The following is an 18,852-nucleotide window of genomic DNA, read 5'->3' as shown; positions in this document are numbered from 1 at the left end:
CGGAGGATGCGAGTTGCCGGCTGGCTCGGGGGAGCAGTTTCAGGACTGAGGAGCGGGGAGGGGCCGTCGGTGAGGCTGGATGTGGGGGCGCTGCGCAGCTGATGTAGGGGCGCCTCCCGGCATCCTGCATCCAGAAGGGGAGCGGGCGCCTGGAGGCTGAATTCACACGGGGAGGGGCCCAGGGAAAGCTCACATTTTCCCAGCATTTCTCACCCAGAATCACTTCCTTTGTTGAGCGGAGGGGGTGAGGGAGGAGGTGGAGGGCGAGGAGGGAGGGGCCCCGAGGTGCCGCCGCCCCCGCCCCTCCAGTGTGTGGAGCCCTGTTGTCACTCAGCCCCGTGCCCGGCACCTGAGCCAAGTCCACACCGCTTCACCCCGACCTGGACCTGGACCTGGCTGGACCTGGACTGGACGTGGACCTGGCGGGCTGGCCGGGCTGCCCGGGTGCCCCGCGCTGGCGGAGGCTGAGCGCCTGGCTGGGAGGCTTGGACCGCTCAGGTGGCTGAGCGCTGCCGGCTCCGGTGACCTTGGACAGGTCTGTGATTCCTTTGCATCGGGCTCCGGAGGGTGCGGGAGGGCGAAGCAGGCGGCTAGGGAGCCCCCTTCCAGAGTGGGTGGGCAGCGCAGTCCTGCAGAGCTGGAGCGGGGCCAGGGCGCCGCTGGAAGCTGGTGCCCACGTCTCCGGTGGCGGTGGCGGGCTGGCGGGCGGGCGACACGGGGAAAGGGACCCCCGCCCCGCCGGTGTCAGACTCAGACCCCAGACCCCGTCCCAGGTGAGGCCAGGGTGCTGCCTCTTTAAAAGCGGCCGGGCAGAGCCTCCCGCACCATGTGATGCTGGCGAGGCTGGGCCAGCGCTGCAGCGGAGCGAGGACATGAGCTGCCGGCCCCGGCGTGGTGCCCGGAGCCCAGCCCAGCCCAGCCCCGCGCCCGCGCCTGTGTCCCCAGCTCTGGGCGGCAGCAGGTGCCCCCAACTTTGGGCACCACCTTTGGGCCCCCTGGCGGCCAGCAGACAGGCTGGTGAGCTCCTGGCACCCTGATCTGGGGCATTGGTGGGCAGAGGCAGGCTTGGGGACCTTGTGGGGCGTGTGCAGTGGAGCCGGAGGGGTGAGCGCTGCTCTCCCAAGTTGCTGAATGAAACCTCGGGGGTGATAAGGGGAGGGACAGAGACCAGGCAGAGAGAGGGCCAGGGGGTCTCACTAGCCCCAGCCGGCACCATTGTGCCAAGTGGGCACAGCTCCAAGGGGAGGGAGCCCCGTCCCCTGTGTCCCCTGCCACCCACAGCCTCCCCACCCCAGCTTCCTGACCACAGGTGCCCCTCGCCGATGTGCCCGGCCTCTGTCCGCCATGCCGCCCGTCTCGGCCTTCCAGGCGGCCTACATCAGCATCGAGGTGCTCATCGCCCTGGTGTCTGTGCCGGGGAACGTGCTGGTGATCTGGGCCGTGCGGGTGAACCAGGCGCTGCGGGACGCCACCTTCTGCTTCATCGCCTCGCTGGCCGTGGCTGACGTGGCCGTGGGCGCCCTGGTCATCCCGCTCGCCATCCTCATCAACATCGGGCCACAGACCTACTTCCACACCTGCCTCATGGTCGCCTGCCCCGTGCTCATCCTCACCCAGAGCTCCATCCTGGCCCTGCTAGCCATCGCCGTGGACCGCTACCTGCGCGTCAAGATCCCGCTCCGGTGAGTCCCCCGCCATGGAGGGTCCTGGCCACGCCCATGCTGGGTGGCGTGAGGGCCCTTGGGAGAGGACAGAAGGTGGACACAGACCCCCGTAAGCCAGAGTCCTCTGGGCCAGGTGTCCAGTCCCCAGGCGGCCTCCTGCCCTCCGCTCTGGGTGCTGGGCTGAGCTGTGGTGGAAGCGGGAGGGTGCTGGTGGCTGGAGGATGGGACCCTGCAGTGCCCAGGAGCCCTGAGCCAAGCTGCTGTTGTTCTCATGGCATGGCCAGCTGTCCAGCCTCGGGTGGGGGTTAGGAGGACAGCCAAGGTGAGCGCTAGGTGGACGAGCTGAGCCCACCAGTCCCAGGGGAGCATAAGGGGAGCAGGTTGCTGTGGTGGGGTCGTCTTGTGCGGAGGGCGCCCGCCAGGAGCCAGACAGGGCAGCCTTCCCAGAAACACTCATCTCTGTGCCCGCCGGCTCCACCCTCCGGGCTGCCCTGGGAGCTGAGCACTCAGAGTCCCTCTGCCCCACTCCCACTGCTGGGATCTCGGCTGCAGGCAGGAGGAGGGAGAAACAGGGCCCCTTCTCTGGACACCCTTGTTCCGTCGCAAACCCTGCAGGTCTTTGCCGGTCACAGCAGGGGGACCCACGTGTTGTGTCCAGCAGCACCCTGGTGGGTGGCCTGGCGGTGGCCGTCCTCACGTGGGTGTCGAGTCCGCATGGGGCCCGTGCCCAGGACTCCCAGGCCACAGTCTCATCACAGGCAGTGCCTGGGCCACCAAGTGCCAGGGGATGCCCGTGCGGCCCCCTCAGTCCCGCCAGGTCAGCAGCGAGGAGCTCTGGCCGTTGCTGGCACCTGCTTCCATATCTGGGACACGGGGCCTCTGGCCTCACTTGGCAGTCTGCCCAGGCAGGCCTAGCCGCCCACGTATCTCCCGCTTGCGTTCAATTCGTGGAACTTTGCGAAGCTTTTTTTCCTGCAGCATCCCCCCCTCCCCATTCTCACCACGATCCTATGGGAAGCACCAGTGGAGCTGGTGGAGGGAACACCGACACCCAGAGGGTCCTGCTGCCGTTGGGAGGGAGCCTGGGTTCCCCGGCCCCTGACTTCCCGGTTCCCCCACACCCAGCAGCTCTGCCTGCCTCCCCCGGCCCCCAGGCTTCCCGGGAGGTGGGGGCCCCCAGGCTTCCCGGGAGGTGGGGGCCCCCAGGCTTCCCGGGAGGTGGGGGCCCCCAGGCTTCCCGGGAGGTGGGGCCGAGACCGCTGCTGGGGGAGAGGCAGGGACGTGCCGGAGCCCCAGCCGGAGGGCACTGAAGGGCCTTGGTGCTGCCGTGGTCCCGGGGGCAGTGGCTGTGCAGGGGAGGCTGGTCCTGCCCGTCAGGGCGGCGGGACCGTGAGCCCAGCACAGTGTCCTCCATCAGGAAACGCAGACGCGCAGAGGTGGGAAGCGGCTCAGACTCTGTCTGGAGAGGGTGTGAAGGTGATCAAAGGCCTGGTCCCCATGTGACAGCGGAATGTGCCCCACTTGCCCGGGTGGCGGGTGGCGGTGGCTGCAGGCCTGCCCCTCCCTCCCTCTGGGGGCAGCTTCTGTCTCTGGCCTGGAGGAGTGAGGAGCGGGGCCCTGAGGGGCTGTGTTCTAGGGCAGGAGGCTAAGCATGTGGACCTGCGGGCAGCCCTCCTGGGAGCCTCTAGCTGGTGTGGCAGCCGCACGCGTAGGGGTAGGTCTGTGTTTGTCGTTGCGTCACTGTTAACATGAGGCTCCAAGGGGCTGAGTAGGGAAGCTCTGCCCCACCCACTCGTCCTTTTACACAGTAGCACCCCCCCCCCCCACCTTTTAAGGGGCGTCAAGGTCCCGTGAAGTCACGTCTGTTCTGGCCTTGCTCCCTTGGGGGGTCGTCAGAGTCTCGGGGGCAGCGGCTGAGGCAGCCGGCTCTCTGTCTGTTTCTGCTGTTTCTCCAGAAAGCCGGGCTCGGGGCCTGGCCCAGGACAGGCCCTCAGGAAACATGGATTGAACCAGACGAGAGCGCAGAGCTCACGCGGTTGAGCCTCCAGCAGGCCTTTTGGGAGTGGACCCTCTAGGTCACCCTTTTGCTGGGGCTGGACCTCTGTGCTTCTCCTCTGCAGCCCTGACCCATGGCTCAGGGCGCCGCGCCGGTGCCCACAGCGAGGAACCTTTTCCCTGCGGGGGCCGGTCCCAAGCTGGCGTCCTGGAGGCCGGGCCGGGGGGAGGGGCCCCTCCAGGGACTTGCCTGCCCTGCTCCCGGCTGGTCCGCCTGAGTCACCTCTCAGCCAGAGGGCCCACCTCGCTCCCTGCCCTGGTGAGCCAGTCAGAGTTGAATGGGCCCTGGGCACCAAAGGGCAATGCTGACCAAGCCTGGCGAGGCTTTCACGGGCATCTGGGTGACGTGTCCGCTGGGCCCCTCACCAAGCCAGGCATGGTTTGGTCAGTCAACCAGAAATGTTACTTCCTTCCACCTGGCAGAGACACAGAGAGAAAGAAGGTTCACAGCAAGTACTGTGATCCAGTTACCCCCGAAACACAACAAAAACAAACCTCGAAGGGCTGATTCCTCAATAACCTGTGGTCATTTGCATGTACTCTGCATGTCATTTGCATAACACCTTCACAAGCTGGGTGACTGCTGCCTTGTTCCCCTAGCTCCTGCTCTGGGCATTCGCCCCAGGGTTTCTTGGTGGCGCCCACCCCAGGGTGCTGGCTGCGGGAGGAGTGCCAGCAGGACTCCCTGACCCAAGACAGGTGGGGTGAGAGGTGGTGGGGGTTTGGGAGTCAGAACGACCTGAGTTTGAACCTTGCTCTGTTGCTGACTAGCTGTGCAGCCCTGGATAAGCTGTTCAACCTCTCTGAGCCCTTCCCCTCGTCTGTTAGACAAGGGCCTGGATGCGGGATGTCAAGGTTCCTTCCAGCTCTCGGTGGCTCTGCCTTGTTGTCGTCCTGACAGTGCTGTTTTGAGATCCTGGAACAGCTGAGTTGTGTTTTTAGCTCTGAGTGCTAAGAACTAGCACGATGCTGTGTTTTTATCTGCTTTTCTCACTTAATGCTCATAGCCTCTCAGTAGTAGATGTTATTGTAAATTCCTATTTTAAAGACTTTTTAAAAATATATTTTATTGATTTTTTACAGAGAGGAAGGGAGAGGGAGAGGGATACAGAGTTAGAAACATCGATGAGAGAGAAAAATCGATTCAGCTGCCTCTTGCATGCCCCCTACTGGGGATGTGCCCGCAACCCAGGTACATGCCCTTGACCGGAATCGAACCTGGGACCCTTCAGTCCGCAGGCTGACGCTCTATCCACCGAGCCAAACCGGTTAGGGCCTAAAGACTTTTTTTTTTTTTAAGATAAATTGAGGTCTGAGGCTCAGGGAGGTTCAGCAATTTGCCCAAACGTCCTGTCAGGGGGAGACAGGATCTAACTCTGGCTTGTCCACCCGATGTCTGTAACCAGCGAGTCCCTGGGCTTCTGAAATCAGCCCAAGAAGCTGCAGGGTTCATGGAGGGGTTTCCTCAAGGCTGTCAGCAGGGTGATCGCTCTCCTCTGGGCTTTGCCAGTGTCCCCTCCCACCCTCCCCTCAGCCCATGCGCTCCCTCCCTCCTCACCTTCCCTCCAGTGGGCAGGGGAGCCCCTGGTAGCCTTGCCTCTGTCCACAGCTGGAAGCCAGCCCGGCTGGGCTGCTGACAGGGAAGCCAGCCTGCTGGACCAGGCTCCAGTGGGGAAAGGAATCTGGTAGATTAGGGTGTGTTCGCTTTTAGCCATCAATGTGGCCTCCTCCCCGGACCAGCTGGGGCTTTTCCTGACAGTAAGTGCTCCTGGGCTGGGCCCCCGCAGGCTGCGGTCTGTGTCCTCAGGTCCTCAGGTCCCAGAACAATTGTTCTGTCGTCTTGGCACCTGCTCTCAGCTCTGTGTGAGGACAGATTAGTCAGAGGCCTGGAGTGGGAGACACCAGAGGAGCCCTGATGTCCAGCCTCTCACCAGCGAGGAGGAAGCAGAGGCCCAGGGTTCTGGGGTGGTCAAGGTCACTCCTCCAGGTGTTCAAGGTCACTGCCCCCCCCAGTGGGACTTGCTCCCAGCCTCTGACCCCTCCCCCCCAAAGGCTCGGCAGGAAGCTCTCAGCAATGACCCTTTGCAAAGAACAGAGCTGAGATGTGCAGCCTCCGCCAGTTGAGAGCAAATCAGTGGTGGGTCGAGGGGGAGAGTGATGGGAGGATGTTGATTTGTGATTAAAAAGCTGGTCCGGCCGCCATGGCTCAGTGGGTGAGCATCAACCTATGCACCAGGAGGTCATGGTTTGATTCCCGGTCAGGGCACCTGCTTCCAGGGCAGGAGGCAGAGCATGGGTGCTGGAGCTGGGAGGTGAGGCGGGAAGCAAGGTCATGGTGGAGAGGGAGGATGCGGGAGGCGTGATGGGGAGTCGCGGGTGTGAAATGATTCTCTCGCGAGTGGGGCAGTGACGAGTCAGGAGGCCTGTGAGATTGGGGGCAGCGGGACCGGCCCCTGCAGTCCCTGGAGACTCCCGTGGCCCGGCCGGCCCTGAGGAGATCTCGTTCCGTCACGGATTCAGAGGTGACAGATTCTGTGACAGGTGTGAGGGCACTGCCTTTGTGGCACCCGGAGACCCGTGGGCACAGAGCTGCCTTGACAAGCGAGAAGAATTCGAGGGAGGGAGCCACCCTGCATTCTCCATGGCTTCTCCAGATTCCCGTGGACAGTGTCCCGAGAGGCTCACAGGGGCTGAGGACTGAGGTGGGGCTGGTGGCTGAGGCTCAGGGTCAAGAGGTCACATTGTCTTCTAAGTGCACTCAAAGTGCTTTAAGCAGGGAATGACATAAAACCAATTACATATCTAAGAGGTCAAAAGTCCTGAATAAAATATTAGCGAGTGAGATCCGGTGATATGTGAAAAGCACAGTATGTCCCAGCCACAGAGGGCTGTTCGCTGGGTGCAGGGTGGTGCGCTCAGCACATTAACACAGAAGGTCCCTGCTGCCGGGTGGCGGGCAGGGACGACGGGGGCGGTGGGGCTAGGAGGGTGGAGAGGACAGGAACATCACAGTGTGCGAGCGTAGAACCGCCTGGCACTGGAGCGGACGCGCCAAGTGGGAGAAGGAATCACCGGGGGGATGGTGCTGCCGCTCCGGGAACACGGAGGGTGAGGAAGGAGCTGGGGAGATCCGCATCCTCGAGACTCGAGACTCCAGAGGAGCTTTGGAGGTCCCGGGGGGCCCCTCTCGCTCACCCCTGCTTCTGTCCCTTCCTGTGGTCCGGCAGACGGTCCCTACTTGCTTGGCTCAAGGAAGGGGTCTCTCGAAGGCCCAGCCGGCTTCCCCGGCGCCTCCAGCTGCTCCAGGGGCTGAGCCAGGGGTTCCTCCCTCCGGCCAGGTTCCATCTGGGACGAGACTCGGTGTCCATGTCCTCACGGTCGTCAGGAAGCTTTCAGGTGAGGCGTGAAGGGCCTGCAGGTCCCAGTGCCCAGCAAGGGGGCTGTTACTCTGTCAAATCCCCGGGGCTTGTGTTACGTTAACCGTGTGGTGGCCTCAGCACCCACTGGGCTCAGCTCCGTGTCAGGAGGGGCTGCCGGCACGGGAGGGCAGGTGTGGTTCTCTCCCGTCCTCCCGTCTTGCTCACCGTGTTCCTGTGCCGAACACACGCCTTAGCGGGTGGTGAATCCGTGCCTGTCGGGGAGGATGGGAGAATGCGCAAAGGGAGGGGACATCTTCCCGGGGAGGTTGGGGAGCCCTGGAAGATGCTACTTGGGCATTTCATATCCACCCACAGGGCAAAGGCAGGTCCCGGAGAATGAAGGGTTATTTCATTAAAACATTCCCAAGGGAGCAGAGGGGGTGGGGCTGGGGCACAGAGAGCTGACCTGGCAAGTTAGGGCCGCATCCTGCCCTCCCGACCCCCAGCGCGCTCCTGATTCTGGGGGGAGGTTTGTGCTTAGCCCTCCACAACCCTCCTTGTCTCCCGAGGCCGCATGCTGGGCAGCTCCAGGCCCTGGCATCTCAGGGAGCAGAAGCCAGGCCCCTGGGTGTACCAGCTCCACGGGTCACCCCGGTGCAGAAAACATCCGGAGTGTGGGGGCTCCTGTGCTCAGCGGGCACACGCACGGGGCCTGTCCCCGGCAGAGTGAACACCGCACCCGCCTCTGTGCCCCCGTCACGGTCTCCCAGGGCCCCTGTGATGACAGTGGCTGAGAGGAACACAGACACCATTCAGAGCTGCTGGCAGGCCCAGGCCTGGGGCTGACCGAGTGGACTGAGCCAGGAGCCAAGAGCCTGGAGCCAGGGGCCGAAGGCAGGACACCCCCCCCCCCCCCCAATCACTGCTGGAGGCCACAGTGGCTTTAGGCAATTAGTGGGAGACGGGGAGGGGTATTCACACATTCACACCTGTGTGTGCGGAGGGGTTATATCTTTTTACTTTTATTTTTAGAAATCAAAAAATGCTGTCCCACCCAACCCCTCCTTCTCCCAGTCCCAGATGTGAGTCCCAGCCAAACTACCCTCCTTCCTGCATGCGCCCCACCCCCACCGTTAATCTCCCTGAGGCAGGAACATGATTTACATGTTCAAGTCAGCAAGTGTCTTCTGGTGACACCAGCCCTGTCCTCCAGGGCACAGGCCCCAGGCTGATCATTCACCAGCTGCCCCCCTGGTGTGTGCCCGCACCAGGCCCACAGCGCCCACAACGCCTTCTACTTGTGTTCAAAACACTTCCCTGCCCCCTGGCCACCTCTTCTGGACCTGCCCGGGCCTTGGAGTTGAGAGAAGGATAAGACCACTCACATAAACACCCAGAAAGCTGTTCCCTTCTCTTGTCTGTCTAGTTCTTACTCATCCTTTAAAAGTCAGCTCAGACAACACCTCCTCCAGGAGGCCTTCCTAGTTTGCCTTCCTCTTCCCACAGGTCCATATTCTCCCCTGTACACAGCCCTTGTCAAATCTCCCGCACTGGCTGGTGAGCAACTTGAGGGTGTGGTCCCAGCCAATCTCTCTGTGCCCACAGTGCCCAGCATAGGTTCTGCCCATTCTTGGTATCTGATAACTGGCCCAGCGAGTCACTGAATGAATGGTGGTAGTGGCAAGTGACTCTTGAGCACCTAGTGTTTGCTGGGCCCTGTGCTGAATACTTTGGATTCTCTTATTTAAATTCTTGCACAATCTTATAAGAGGGACCAAGAGCATTTTATATTAGCAATATAACATATCGCTATTTCCCACATTTTCTGAGAAGGCTGAGGCTAGCAGCCACATGCCTGCTAAGTATGACCAGAATCGTCAAATGAATAGCTGAACAGATGAATGAAAAGACCCGGATTCGAGCCTTGATTTAAACACTTAATGCTGAGTGAACGTGGGTAAATCACTTACCTGTTTGGGTCTCAGTTTCCACATCTATAAAATGGGCTTAATTCCAATCCCTACTGCAAATATTTGTCTGTAAGGCAGCGCTCTCGGAATGGGAAGGAAGAATAGCTTCATTGTTCAGGGGTGAGCTGGCTCTGGGTGCGTGGGGGAGGAGGGTTAGGCACCCTGATCCATCCCCCCCCCCATCTTCCCCATCTGGTCTCTGGCCTGCAGTTCAGAGCTGCCCAAGGCCTGGCCTGATTGCTTGGCATTGAGCTGCAGGCCCGAGTGTGGGAGTGTGCAGTTAGGAGTGGGTGTGCCCCACGCCTGGAGCTGACCTGCTTCCTCTCTGTCTCCCACCCACTGGAGCTGCGGGATGATGAGCGTGAGGCTCGGTGATCAGTGGGCAGTGAGCAGCCAGCGGGACGGAGGCTCCGCACCCACAAGAACTCCCTGACCCACGAGGTGGGGAGGCACCTGGGGCTGAAACACGTGCAGCTGGTGCTGGGCTCTAAGCTCTCGCTGACGGGGCTGCTCCAGGGCCTCGGGGGTCTGCCTAGGGGTGCGCCTCCCCCCACTGCTGAAGTTGCACAGCCAGGGGCAGACATTCTCGAGGCCCCCCCTTGTCCCGTCAGAATGTGGCCCGAGTCTGAACTCAGTTTGCAGTCAAGGCATGAAGAAAAATGTTCAAGGGAAACATCTTTGAGGCGACTCAAGAGTAGGGGATCCCCTCCCACCTGGGGGAGGCTGGGAGAGAAGAGATCGGCTATCCGCCCAGTGAAGAGGGGAACGCGGGACTGGGAACCCAGAGCCCCGAGCTCAGGGCCTGGTCTGCCCCTGGCCCACTGGACAAGCTCCCCATCGGTCAGGGGACCGCAGTCACGGCCCAGCCGCTTAGGGTGCTCAGGACCAGGGCATGGGGGGCAGACGGCCACGCTGGCCGCCCGGCCTCAGCTCTGCTCTCACCTTGGCCACATTTCTAGGCCTCAGTTTCTGCTGCAAACTGGAAAGACTCACATGTGCCTCTTGGGATTGTAGAGGCTCAGAGGTAAAAGCTTCCCTTCTTCCCCTTTCCTGCAGCGGCCGGGAGGCGGATGAGGGGTGGACAGCGGTGTCCGCGCGCGTGTCTGTCCGCCTGTGCGGTTGGGGTGGGCAGCTGACACGCCCACCCACAGGGAGGCTTGAGGGTTCCTTTACACGGACAGTGTTGGCGCTCGACCAGGGGGAAGTGACTGTGGTGGCGGGAGCCACAGAGAGCCCTGTGCCCAGGTGAGGGCGGGTCTGCCGCTGCTCGGGGCACAGTGCCAGGGGCCCCTCCCGCTGCTCTGAGCTGGTCTGTGAGGCCTCACCCACCGTGGGGCGGGCTGGGGTGCCCGCCAGCTGACAGTCCCCTGGATGCCTTCTTTGTAGCAACTTTAGTTGTGTTTACTTTGCATGGCTGGTGTCCACAGCATTTCACAAAGGCAGACATTGAGAAGCAGGGAGATGAAGGAACTTGAAAACGAGATTTGAACACCTGCCTGGCAGACCCCAAAGTGGATGCCGTGTGACAACCGCTCCATCAGCCACTGTCCCCAGGGAGCGTCCCCGCTGAGACCGGGCGACGAGAGAGATCGGCACTGGCCGAGCGGAGAGGGCGATGCCAGGCCCGAGGCTGCTGGTGGGCGCAGGCTGGCGTGGTTTCCTGTCGGCCCCGACTGCTTCCTCTCTGGACCCAGGGCCTGCGTGTGCTCCTCTACACGGCTGCCTGGGTCACAAGGGCAGGGAAGCTAAATCCGGGTGTTGCTAGCATCACGGCAGCAGAAATAACCCTCCAGGCGCTCGGAGGTGAGAGGTGGAGATGGGCCCAGGAGGCCTCTCTGCACCACAGGAGAGAGAGGCACGCAACAGGGCAGGGGCCAGTCTCCACCCCAACCCCAGCCCACCCTGCTGCGGCTCAGGGTCTCCCTGACCCGTCCTGGGCCTCGGTTTTCCCATCTGTGAAATGGCACCAACGGAAGCCCTATGAGTGGTGCCGTGTGCCCTGCGGCCTGTGAGGGGGGGCCTCTGCCCGCTTCATCTCCCACCTGGTCCCGCCTTTTTCCCTGCGTGTGCTGGGGATGCTCTCCATGGGGGGCTCGCGGTCCCGTTTCCTACGGGATCCAAGACAATGCCTTCCCTCCTCCTGGGCTCCTCGCAGACGAGGTTGGGCCGGGCTTCTTGTGAACCAGACCCGAGGACCAGGGGCCTGGGAAGCTCGGTGGGAACGCGGACTAGGAGGCTCTGTGCTCACTTCCTCGCGGCCTCGGCCCGTTCAGCAACCAGCTGTGACCTGGACTAGCCACCTGGTGAGTGGACCAAGGAGGGGAAGGAGACTGCTGGGGAGCTGGGTCCCGGTGGCCATGGAAACCTGGGAGGTGGTGACAGATGTCACTCACTCCGTGTCACAGTCGAGGAAACAGGCTCTGAGAGGCGGCGGGACTCGCTGACAGCAAGTGGAGTCTGAGTCAGACCTTGTCCCTCTAGCGCGACCTCTGTTGGGGAAGCCGGCAGCCACGGAGGTCAGGGGTCAGGGTCGGGGAGGGACAGGTGGGGTACCTGGCTTTTGGGGACCTGAGAGCTGGTGCTGGGCTCTAGCGCCTATGGACCAGGACCTCCGGGATGGCCCACGTGGTGGGGATTGGTTTCCGTGGGGGAGGGAAGGACTGTGGCTCCCCCTCACCCGCCGAGGCTGCTGGAGGCTCCGGCCTGTGCAGTCCCCAAGGCCCACTGTTGCTCGCAGACTGATGCTCTTTTTCCAGCTCTGAGCACTGTGCTTTCAAGCTTTCGTGAATGGTGGGTGGGGAAAAGGCTCTGATTTAATAAGCTTCCTTCCCCCTTCTCCCCCCCCTCCCCCTCTCAGCTCTCCCCCCTCCCCCGCCCCCCACGTCATTGAGAGCCCCATCCAGGTCCTGGCCCCGGTGAGGGCTCTGCAGGGCTCTGCTGAGGTGGGAGAACTGACGGAGAATGAGCCGCTTGATCTCCCCTCAAAGGCCCGGCTCTGGGACGCTGCCAGGCTGCAGCCAGGCTCCCTCCGCTCCATTCAGGGCACAGGCCACACCCCCAGAGAACAGGCTGTCCCCCTGCACCAGGGCCAGCAGAGCAGAGGAGCCGAGGCTGGGCTCCTGCTAGGACCTCCTAATTAAGTGGCTTAATGTGCTGGATGGGGGCGGAGGCAGGAGCGTGGAATTGAGATGCCGAGGCTTCTACAAAGGCCCCTGTCTGTGTGGGGGTGGGGACAGGAGGGATGGAGAGGAGCAGGAAGCCTCGACCCCCCTCCTGCTTCTCTCACCCCGAAAGTGAGGCTTGCTGTCGTTGAGTTCACCTCTCCCATGTTTGTCACTGTTTTCTATTCGTTGGGCTCATTCTCTGTTTCTTCCCCGGCCCCCTCTTCTTCTGCGTTCTCTGCTGTTAATGGAGCATTGTGTAGGAACCTGCTTTCCTTCCCCAATGTCACTGGATGCCCACTGTGTGCCAAGGACGCTGGCAGGTGCTAGGAACCCACATGGAACCGGGCCTGGTTCCCACCCTCCGGGTACTTGCAGTGAATGCTCAGGGAGGAAAACAGAGAATTGGACTGATCGTCCCTCAGGGGACCCGCTCCACCACTGCATCCATCTGGGCCGGCCGGGTGCCTCCCACCTCCCACCTCCCACTGCACCAGGCCCCTCCTGCCCCAGCCCATCTCTGCACACCAAGGGGCTGGAGCGGGGGGAGGGGGCACACGGCAGGGGCTCTTCTGTGCGCAGCTGGCTGAGGAGAGCTGGCTCCTGGTTGGTCCTGGCCTGCTAGTGCGGCTCGGTGAGTGCCTGTGTAGTAAACAGGAGGGAGAGAGCACCAGAGACTGGGGAACAGCTGTGCCCTCCCCGCTCCGCCCCGGGCTGTGGTGCAGCAGGAGCCACTGAAGCTAGACCTCAGGGTGGACTTCCTGGTGTAAAAGCACAAGGGACGGAGTGGAGGCCTGCGGGGGGGAGTGTCTTCTTTCTTTGGAAACATTTCCAAGGTGGGGAGCTCTGCCTGTCCTCTCTCCTCCCCCCACAGTCTGCCTTGTGTTGCATCTTTTCCAGAGTCGAGGGCTAGACACCATGGACGGTGGGGAGCCCAAGGTCCCAGGTGGCAGAGACAGAGATGAACGCAAGGTGGGGAGCGCAGTTGCCCCCTGAGGGCAAGCATCCTTGTCCCCAGACCAGGGCAGGTTTGGGCACGGGGTGTCCGTCTGCACAAGATCCTTCCCACAGGGAACTGGCCCTTTAGGCAGAGGCCTAGTCACCCCTGGTTCCCGACAGCAGAGAGTGAGGGAGACAGGGCCTGGGCGCCCCGCTGCAGTCTCCACACAGGCCACTACCCCGGGGCTTTCGAGTCCCCCAGGGAGCAGGGGGAGGTGCTGGGCCAGCTCCCACGCCCACCCAGTCCCTGCTGGACTTGGACCCCAGTGGGACAGACCAGGAACACAGTGCAATTTTGTCGTGAGGAGCCGGGTCGGGAGCTGGATACAAAGTGGACACTGAAGCCCATAAACAGCCCCCCAGAGGGAAACAAGGACTTTCTGTTTCATCGTCCCAGGGGGTCCCCCGGGAGGGGTGTGTGTGTGTGTGTACGTATGTGTATGTATATATGTGTGTGTATGTATATATGTGTGTGTGTGTGTATGTGTGTGAGTGTGTGTGTGTGTGTATGTGTGTATATGTATGTATGTGTGGGTGGGTGTGGGTGTGTGTTTGGTGTGAATACAATGGGCACCAGTTGCTACTGCTCACCTTGGGGGGCCTGGCTTAGCCTAATGGCCGGCCAAGCAAGCCTGACACCCCATTGGGCCCCAGACAGGACCTGGGACAAGGAACTGAGACCAGCTGGAGGCACCAGCTATTAGCTGGGGCGGGGGGTGGGGGGGGGGCACAGTTTGAACTCGGATCTGGGTCCTCAGCGAATGTTTATTTCTCTCCATCCCATGGCGCCCCATCTCCCCTCCTTGGGCAAGTACGCCCTGCCGCCCAACCGGGAATTGAATGTGCCCGGCTCCTCCCACCCTCACTGGTTGTCTATTCCTCCCTCCCTCCCGCGGGTGCCCAGCTGGCCTCGCATTCAGTCCCAGTCAGCCTGTCAGCCCGCTGAGGACACAGTTGCTGCCAAGGGGAGGGGTTTCACCAAGGACAGCTTCCTCCCCAGCGGCCTGACTGACCCTGTTCTCCTGACGCCAGCGCCACTATTCCAGGCAGGAGGCCGCTCTCGGGGTCCTGACCCGGCTGCTTCCGGTGCAGGCCCCCCTCGCTGGGCAGTGTGGGTCCCTCTCTGTGCTCTCAAGCCCAGGACAATGAGATGAGACACTAAACAGTTCAGCTCCCTCCTCCGTGCCAGCCAGGTGTGGGACTCTGCCACCCCTTTAGGTGACCACGGTCTGCTCCTTGTCCCCACAATGCCAGGCCTTTCCACTTCACTGGGAAGGAATGTTACCTCCTGGATGCTGTGGACGCCCCGGGCAGGCCTGGCTGCACAGCCTCTCACAGGTCATTGAATCCCTGCGCAGACAGGATGGATTTTTCCATGCCTCCTGATGAGCTGGAAAGTCACCCACAGCAGGTGGGACCGTCCTGGCTTTGCTGGGGCTGGAGAGAGCCAGGTCTCCGAGCGGGAAGTGGCTGGAGTGCTGCGGTCAGGGCAGTCTCCCAAGGTAACTGCCGGGTCAGACGCCCTCTTCCCCAAGGACCGTCGGCCCCTGGGATGTGGGGCCTGCAGCCGGCCTCGGGGTCAGAGAACCTCCTCCCAGCACCTCTCCCTGTGGACTCCTCTGGGTCAGAACTTCTGAGCAAACCCAAGCCCCTCGGTGTGCGAGCGGGAGCACCAGGGACAGGGCACACGTGAGGTCAGTACCTGTGCGACCTCTGAGGGGGTGTGGCCTCAGATGCTACCGCACCAGCTGGCCCTCCACTGGGCGCTCCCTTTGCGCAGGGGCTGTGCCTCCATCGGACAGGGCTCCCCGAGGCAGGGCTGTCTTCCTTCTGCTCCTCCCAGATGCGCAGGGGCAGGAAAGGACCAGAAACTGAGTCGGAAAGGGTGGGGGGGCACCCACAGCGGCTGGTCTTTCCCGCCAGCCTGTGGGTTATTTGTCCTCACAAGTGAGCAGGAGCGACTTCCAAGGCCCATGACACAAAGAGCCGAGAGACACATTCTGCTCCTTCCTTCACGGAGCCAGGGCCCTCCCTCCCGTAGCGCTGGGTGCTGGCCGGGTCAGGAGGTGCCCTTGGGGACGAGGCGCAGACATTCCCAGATGCCGGGCGATGCCACGGGCCCGGGCAGCGAGATTCTCAGCCGGATCTCGGGGCCCAGACGTCCAGCCCCTCCTGGGCCCTTCACCCACACTCCTCTGGGCAAAGTTAATGCTAAAGACGTGGCCCCTGGAGTGTGCCAGAGCCTCTGATGCCCTTGATTGTATCTGGTTTCCTGTGCTCCTTGGGGAGGAAGAATTTCTTGGCAGGAAGTAGTTTAATGATCTGAAAGCCATACTTCCTGGTCTCAAGATCCAAGTTTTCAGTTACAAGTGGCTGAGATCCCTGCCGAGGAGGGAGGCAGGGGGAGAGGACAGGCGCAGTGAATAGCTTCCTCCTCAGACGCCAGCGAAGAGGAAGCCAGACAGGGTTTGGCCGGTGCCACCTGAGCCTCAGGGCAGCAGAGGGTGCTGCCCCCCTGACCCGCACCCAGCCGTGGGCTCCTTGCGGGAGTCGGCGACAGGGAAGCGGAGGACGGCCAGGTCTTGGGGCCCTGCCCCGGTTTCAGCAGTTGGCTGGACGCTTCCTCACCCCGTGCCGTTCCCAACCCCCTGTACGATTCTCTCTCTTTCCTTCTGAGTCAACACAAATCTACGAAGCGGCTGGCAGTCCTGAGTCCTCTGGTGACCACACTCAGTTCTTCCCGCTCCAGTGTCGTGCCGAACCTTTGGGGCCTAACCAGGACACGGGGATCATGTGCGTGTTTACCACGGAAGGCCTTTGAGGCCTGAAATTGGCCACAGCCATGACGACACACCCTAAGCCAGGCAGGGGTCAGCGAGGAGCAGAGGTCGGCACCACCAGCAGGCGACCCCACCCTGGGCTGCAGGGTGCAGGGGGAGGCGGGTCTGGGACCCAGGGCTGCAATGTGGTGGCCTCCCTGTGGGAGGTGGAGCCAAGGAGGAGACACGGCTGCTGCCTGGCACCCGCGGCCTCGGAGACAGAGAGGGGAGAGCTGTCCTGGCTTCTGTCCCTTCCCGTGGGCACTGCCGTGCCTCCCGAGGACCCACCTGGCTCACGAGCCAGGGAAATGCCACTGTGGGGGCTCAGACCGTGGGACTCGGAGCAGGGCTTCAGGACCAGCGTGCTCCAGCCGCTCCTCCGTCCTCGGCCCAGCAAAGGGGCTGTAGGGCTTAGAACAAACCCCAGAACCTTGACAGTTCTCCGCCCAGCCCTGGGTGACCAACCCAGATCACACCTGTGGCCCCGCCTCCCGCCCTGGCCCCCTCCTCACCCGTCACTCTTCCTGGAGCCCCAGGGTTTGTAGTCTTGGCCTCTAACCCCACTTCTGAGCCTTTCACTTGCTCTGGCACCAGCTACAGTGGGAATGACTTTCCCAGGCTCGCTCTCGGCATGGGGACCCCCTCTCCTGCCTTTCCTTCAGGCTCTGCCCTCCCTCTGAGAGTCTGTGCCCCCTCCCCCCACTGTCCTTCCACGTTGATCTTCGACAGGAGATACTAATAGATTGACTCATGCCATGGAGCTGGAGTTATCTCTGCTCCTAAGAATAACAGAGAGGGCAGCTCTCAGCCCGAAGCACAGGCTCACAGTGTGGGTCTCAGGCCCTGAGGGGTTGGAGGTGGTGGGCCGTCCCTTGGATGGTATCTTCAAGGAGCTGCCTGTGGACAGGGCCCCACTGGGAGTGTCACTGCCTCCTGTGGCTCCCCCTCGGCTGGGCAGCTCACTCCTGAGGGCAGCGTCTCGTCTCACCTCGAGGGCTAGTTCCCAGCACAGCCCCGAGGTGGCCAGGCCTTGCACCCTGATTTGGGAGGGACACCCCAAGTGTCGGAGGCACACCAGCGTGCCTCACCCGCTGTGCACCCCGGACGAGCAGCCTCCGCTTTTCTTTCCCACGTGGAGGAGAGGGGGGCTGCTCTCTAGCCGGCAGGGGGTGGGAGGGGCAGCCCTTCCTGTGAGAGCCTGCCCCACCTCAGCCAAGGTCCTGAGTCTGGCTCTTTCCCACCATGGAGAAAATAGCAAGAAAAACAGATGAGAACTGATACCCTGGCTGCAGGGTCTGCTGGGACCTGGCCCTGGAGGAGCCCAGGAACGAGGTGATCCAGGGGCTCCAGGAAGTCAGGAAGGGAGGGGGGGCCCTCTCTCACTAGGAGTTGCCTCCCCGCCGCCTCCCACCTGGACACTGTCAGTACCACCTCCTCTCTCGGTGGGTCCTCATGGCCCACCCTCATCTCTGGAGGTTCTTCTTAGAACAGGGGCCAGCCGTTCCCATGTGTGAACTTGTAGGAAAGGGACCTTCTCACTCTGCCAATCATCCTGCATCCAAACAGCCCAGGCAGCTGTCGCCCTGAAGGAGAGCGGGTCTCAGAGCAGGCGACATGGAGCCAGGAGAGATGGCACACGACTGCTGTTTCTGGGTCTTGAATCTGAAATTGGGGTTCCTCCCAGGATGCTACGGGGTTCCCTGAGGCATGAATGTGAAAGGGCTTGTCGACAATAAATGCGCTATAAACCCTGCAGATGTGGGTGGTGCCCGGCCGCCACCCTTCCTTCTGCAGCTGAGGTGGCCCGGGTCCCTGTGTCCCTCGCCTCCTTCTCTCTCCACGGGATGACCTGTGCCCTTCGGTCTGGCCCCGTAGACTCATGGCCAAGCTTCTTGGGGACATTGGAGACACCCGAAGTCTCAGGAACAAGCCTGAGCCAGATGCTGGCAGAGCTTGCGTTTGCTGAGCACCTTGAGACACCAGAGGGTTCCAGGTGGGAATGTTTCAAGGGGTTTGGAGGTGTGGGAGCCCAGGCCCAGGAGGACTGGGGGTGTTTATACATGTTATCGGGTCCTCACCCTCTGACGTGGGTCCCGCGGGCCCATTTCTCAGAGGAGGAGTTGATGTAGTAGCTTGCAGACCTGGGGGCCAGATTTGGTCTCCTTCCTGCTGGGGTCCCCGTGGAGGGAACGGCTTGAGCTGTAGCTGAGCAAAGGTGCAGGCGGAGGGAACCCCAGGCAGGCGCGGCCAGTGGGGCAGCTCTCAGGGCTGTGCTGTGGGGACACAGGATGCATGATCACAGGGGAGGGGAGGATGGGGGAGTCACCTGGGTTCCTCAGTGTCCCCACCGGAAAGATAAGGAGATTAGAAATGAGGCTCCCATCCACCTTGCTTTGCAGATTCCTCCCACCCCAAACCGCCCCTCCCCTTCCCGTCTGTGGTGGGTGGAAAGGCCCCAGGAGGAAGGGCCTTGGGCGTCATTGCTGTGAAGGCGAGAGCCACAGGCGCGGGAAGAGAAGCAGCTGGAGGGAGGCCCCTCACACCCTGGGTCTCAGTAGCTGTTTACAGGCTCACAGGGCAGCCACCGCTGGCTTGGAAGCCGCTTTGGAAAATAACCACGGGCGGGCGGCTGTGCTGAGCCAGCTCCTCGCACGGAGCCAGGTGTCCGGCCTTTGGCTCCTTCTCCGAGGCCGTGTGTGGCCAGAGGACACGGTGGCTGCTGGCCGGGCGTGCTTCACGGGACGTGGGGACATGGACACCCTCGGCCTCAGTGGGGGGTGCGGGGTCGTCACCTCGGTAGATTCTGTATCATCCACATGTTTACA

At 62.2% G+C, this 18,852-nt stretch overlaps 1 protein-coding gene across 4 annotated transcripts in view; it reads left to right on the top strand.

Moving 5' to 3' along the window:
* The first annotated feature begins 247 nt into the window (after positions 1-247).
* Positions 248-18,852, top strand: part of ADORA1 (adenosine A1 receptor) — a 22,567-nt gene continuing 3,962 nt past the window's right edge. The window contains exons 1-2 of one of the 4 annotated variants that reach the window (XM_036303667.1): positions 248-535; positions 1,369-1,682. In XM_036303667.1, coding sequence (XP_036159560.1) covers positions 1,585-1,682 — 98 coding nt within the window. In that variant the 5' untranslated portion in view covers positions 248-535; positions 1,369-1,584. Of the gene's footprint in view, positions 536-758; positions 1,018-1,295; positions 1,683-18,852 lie in introns of those variants that run through there. The other 3 variants (XM_036303664.1, XM_036303665.1, XM_036303663.1) reach the window with 3 other exon arrangements.

This window comes from Myotis myotis, unplaced genomic scaffold (genome assembly GCF_014108235.1).
Source record: "Myotis myotis isolate mMyoMyo1 unplaced genomic scaffold, mMyoMyo1.p scaffold_m19_p_38, whole genome shotgun sequence".
Taxonomy (NCBI): Eukaryota; Metazoa; Chordata; class Mammalia; order Chiroptera; family Vespertilionidae; genus Myotis; species Myotis myotis.
This window is presented reverse-complemented; position numbering and strand designations above follow the sequence as displayed.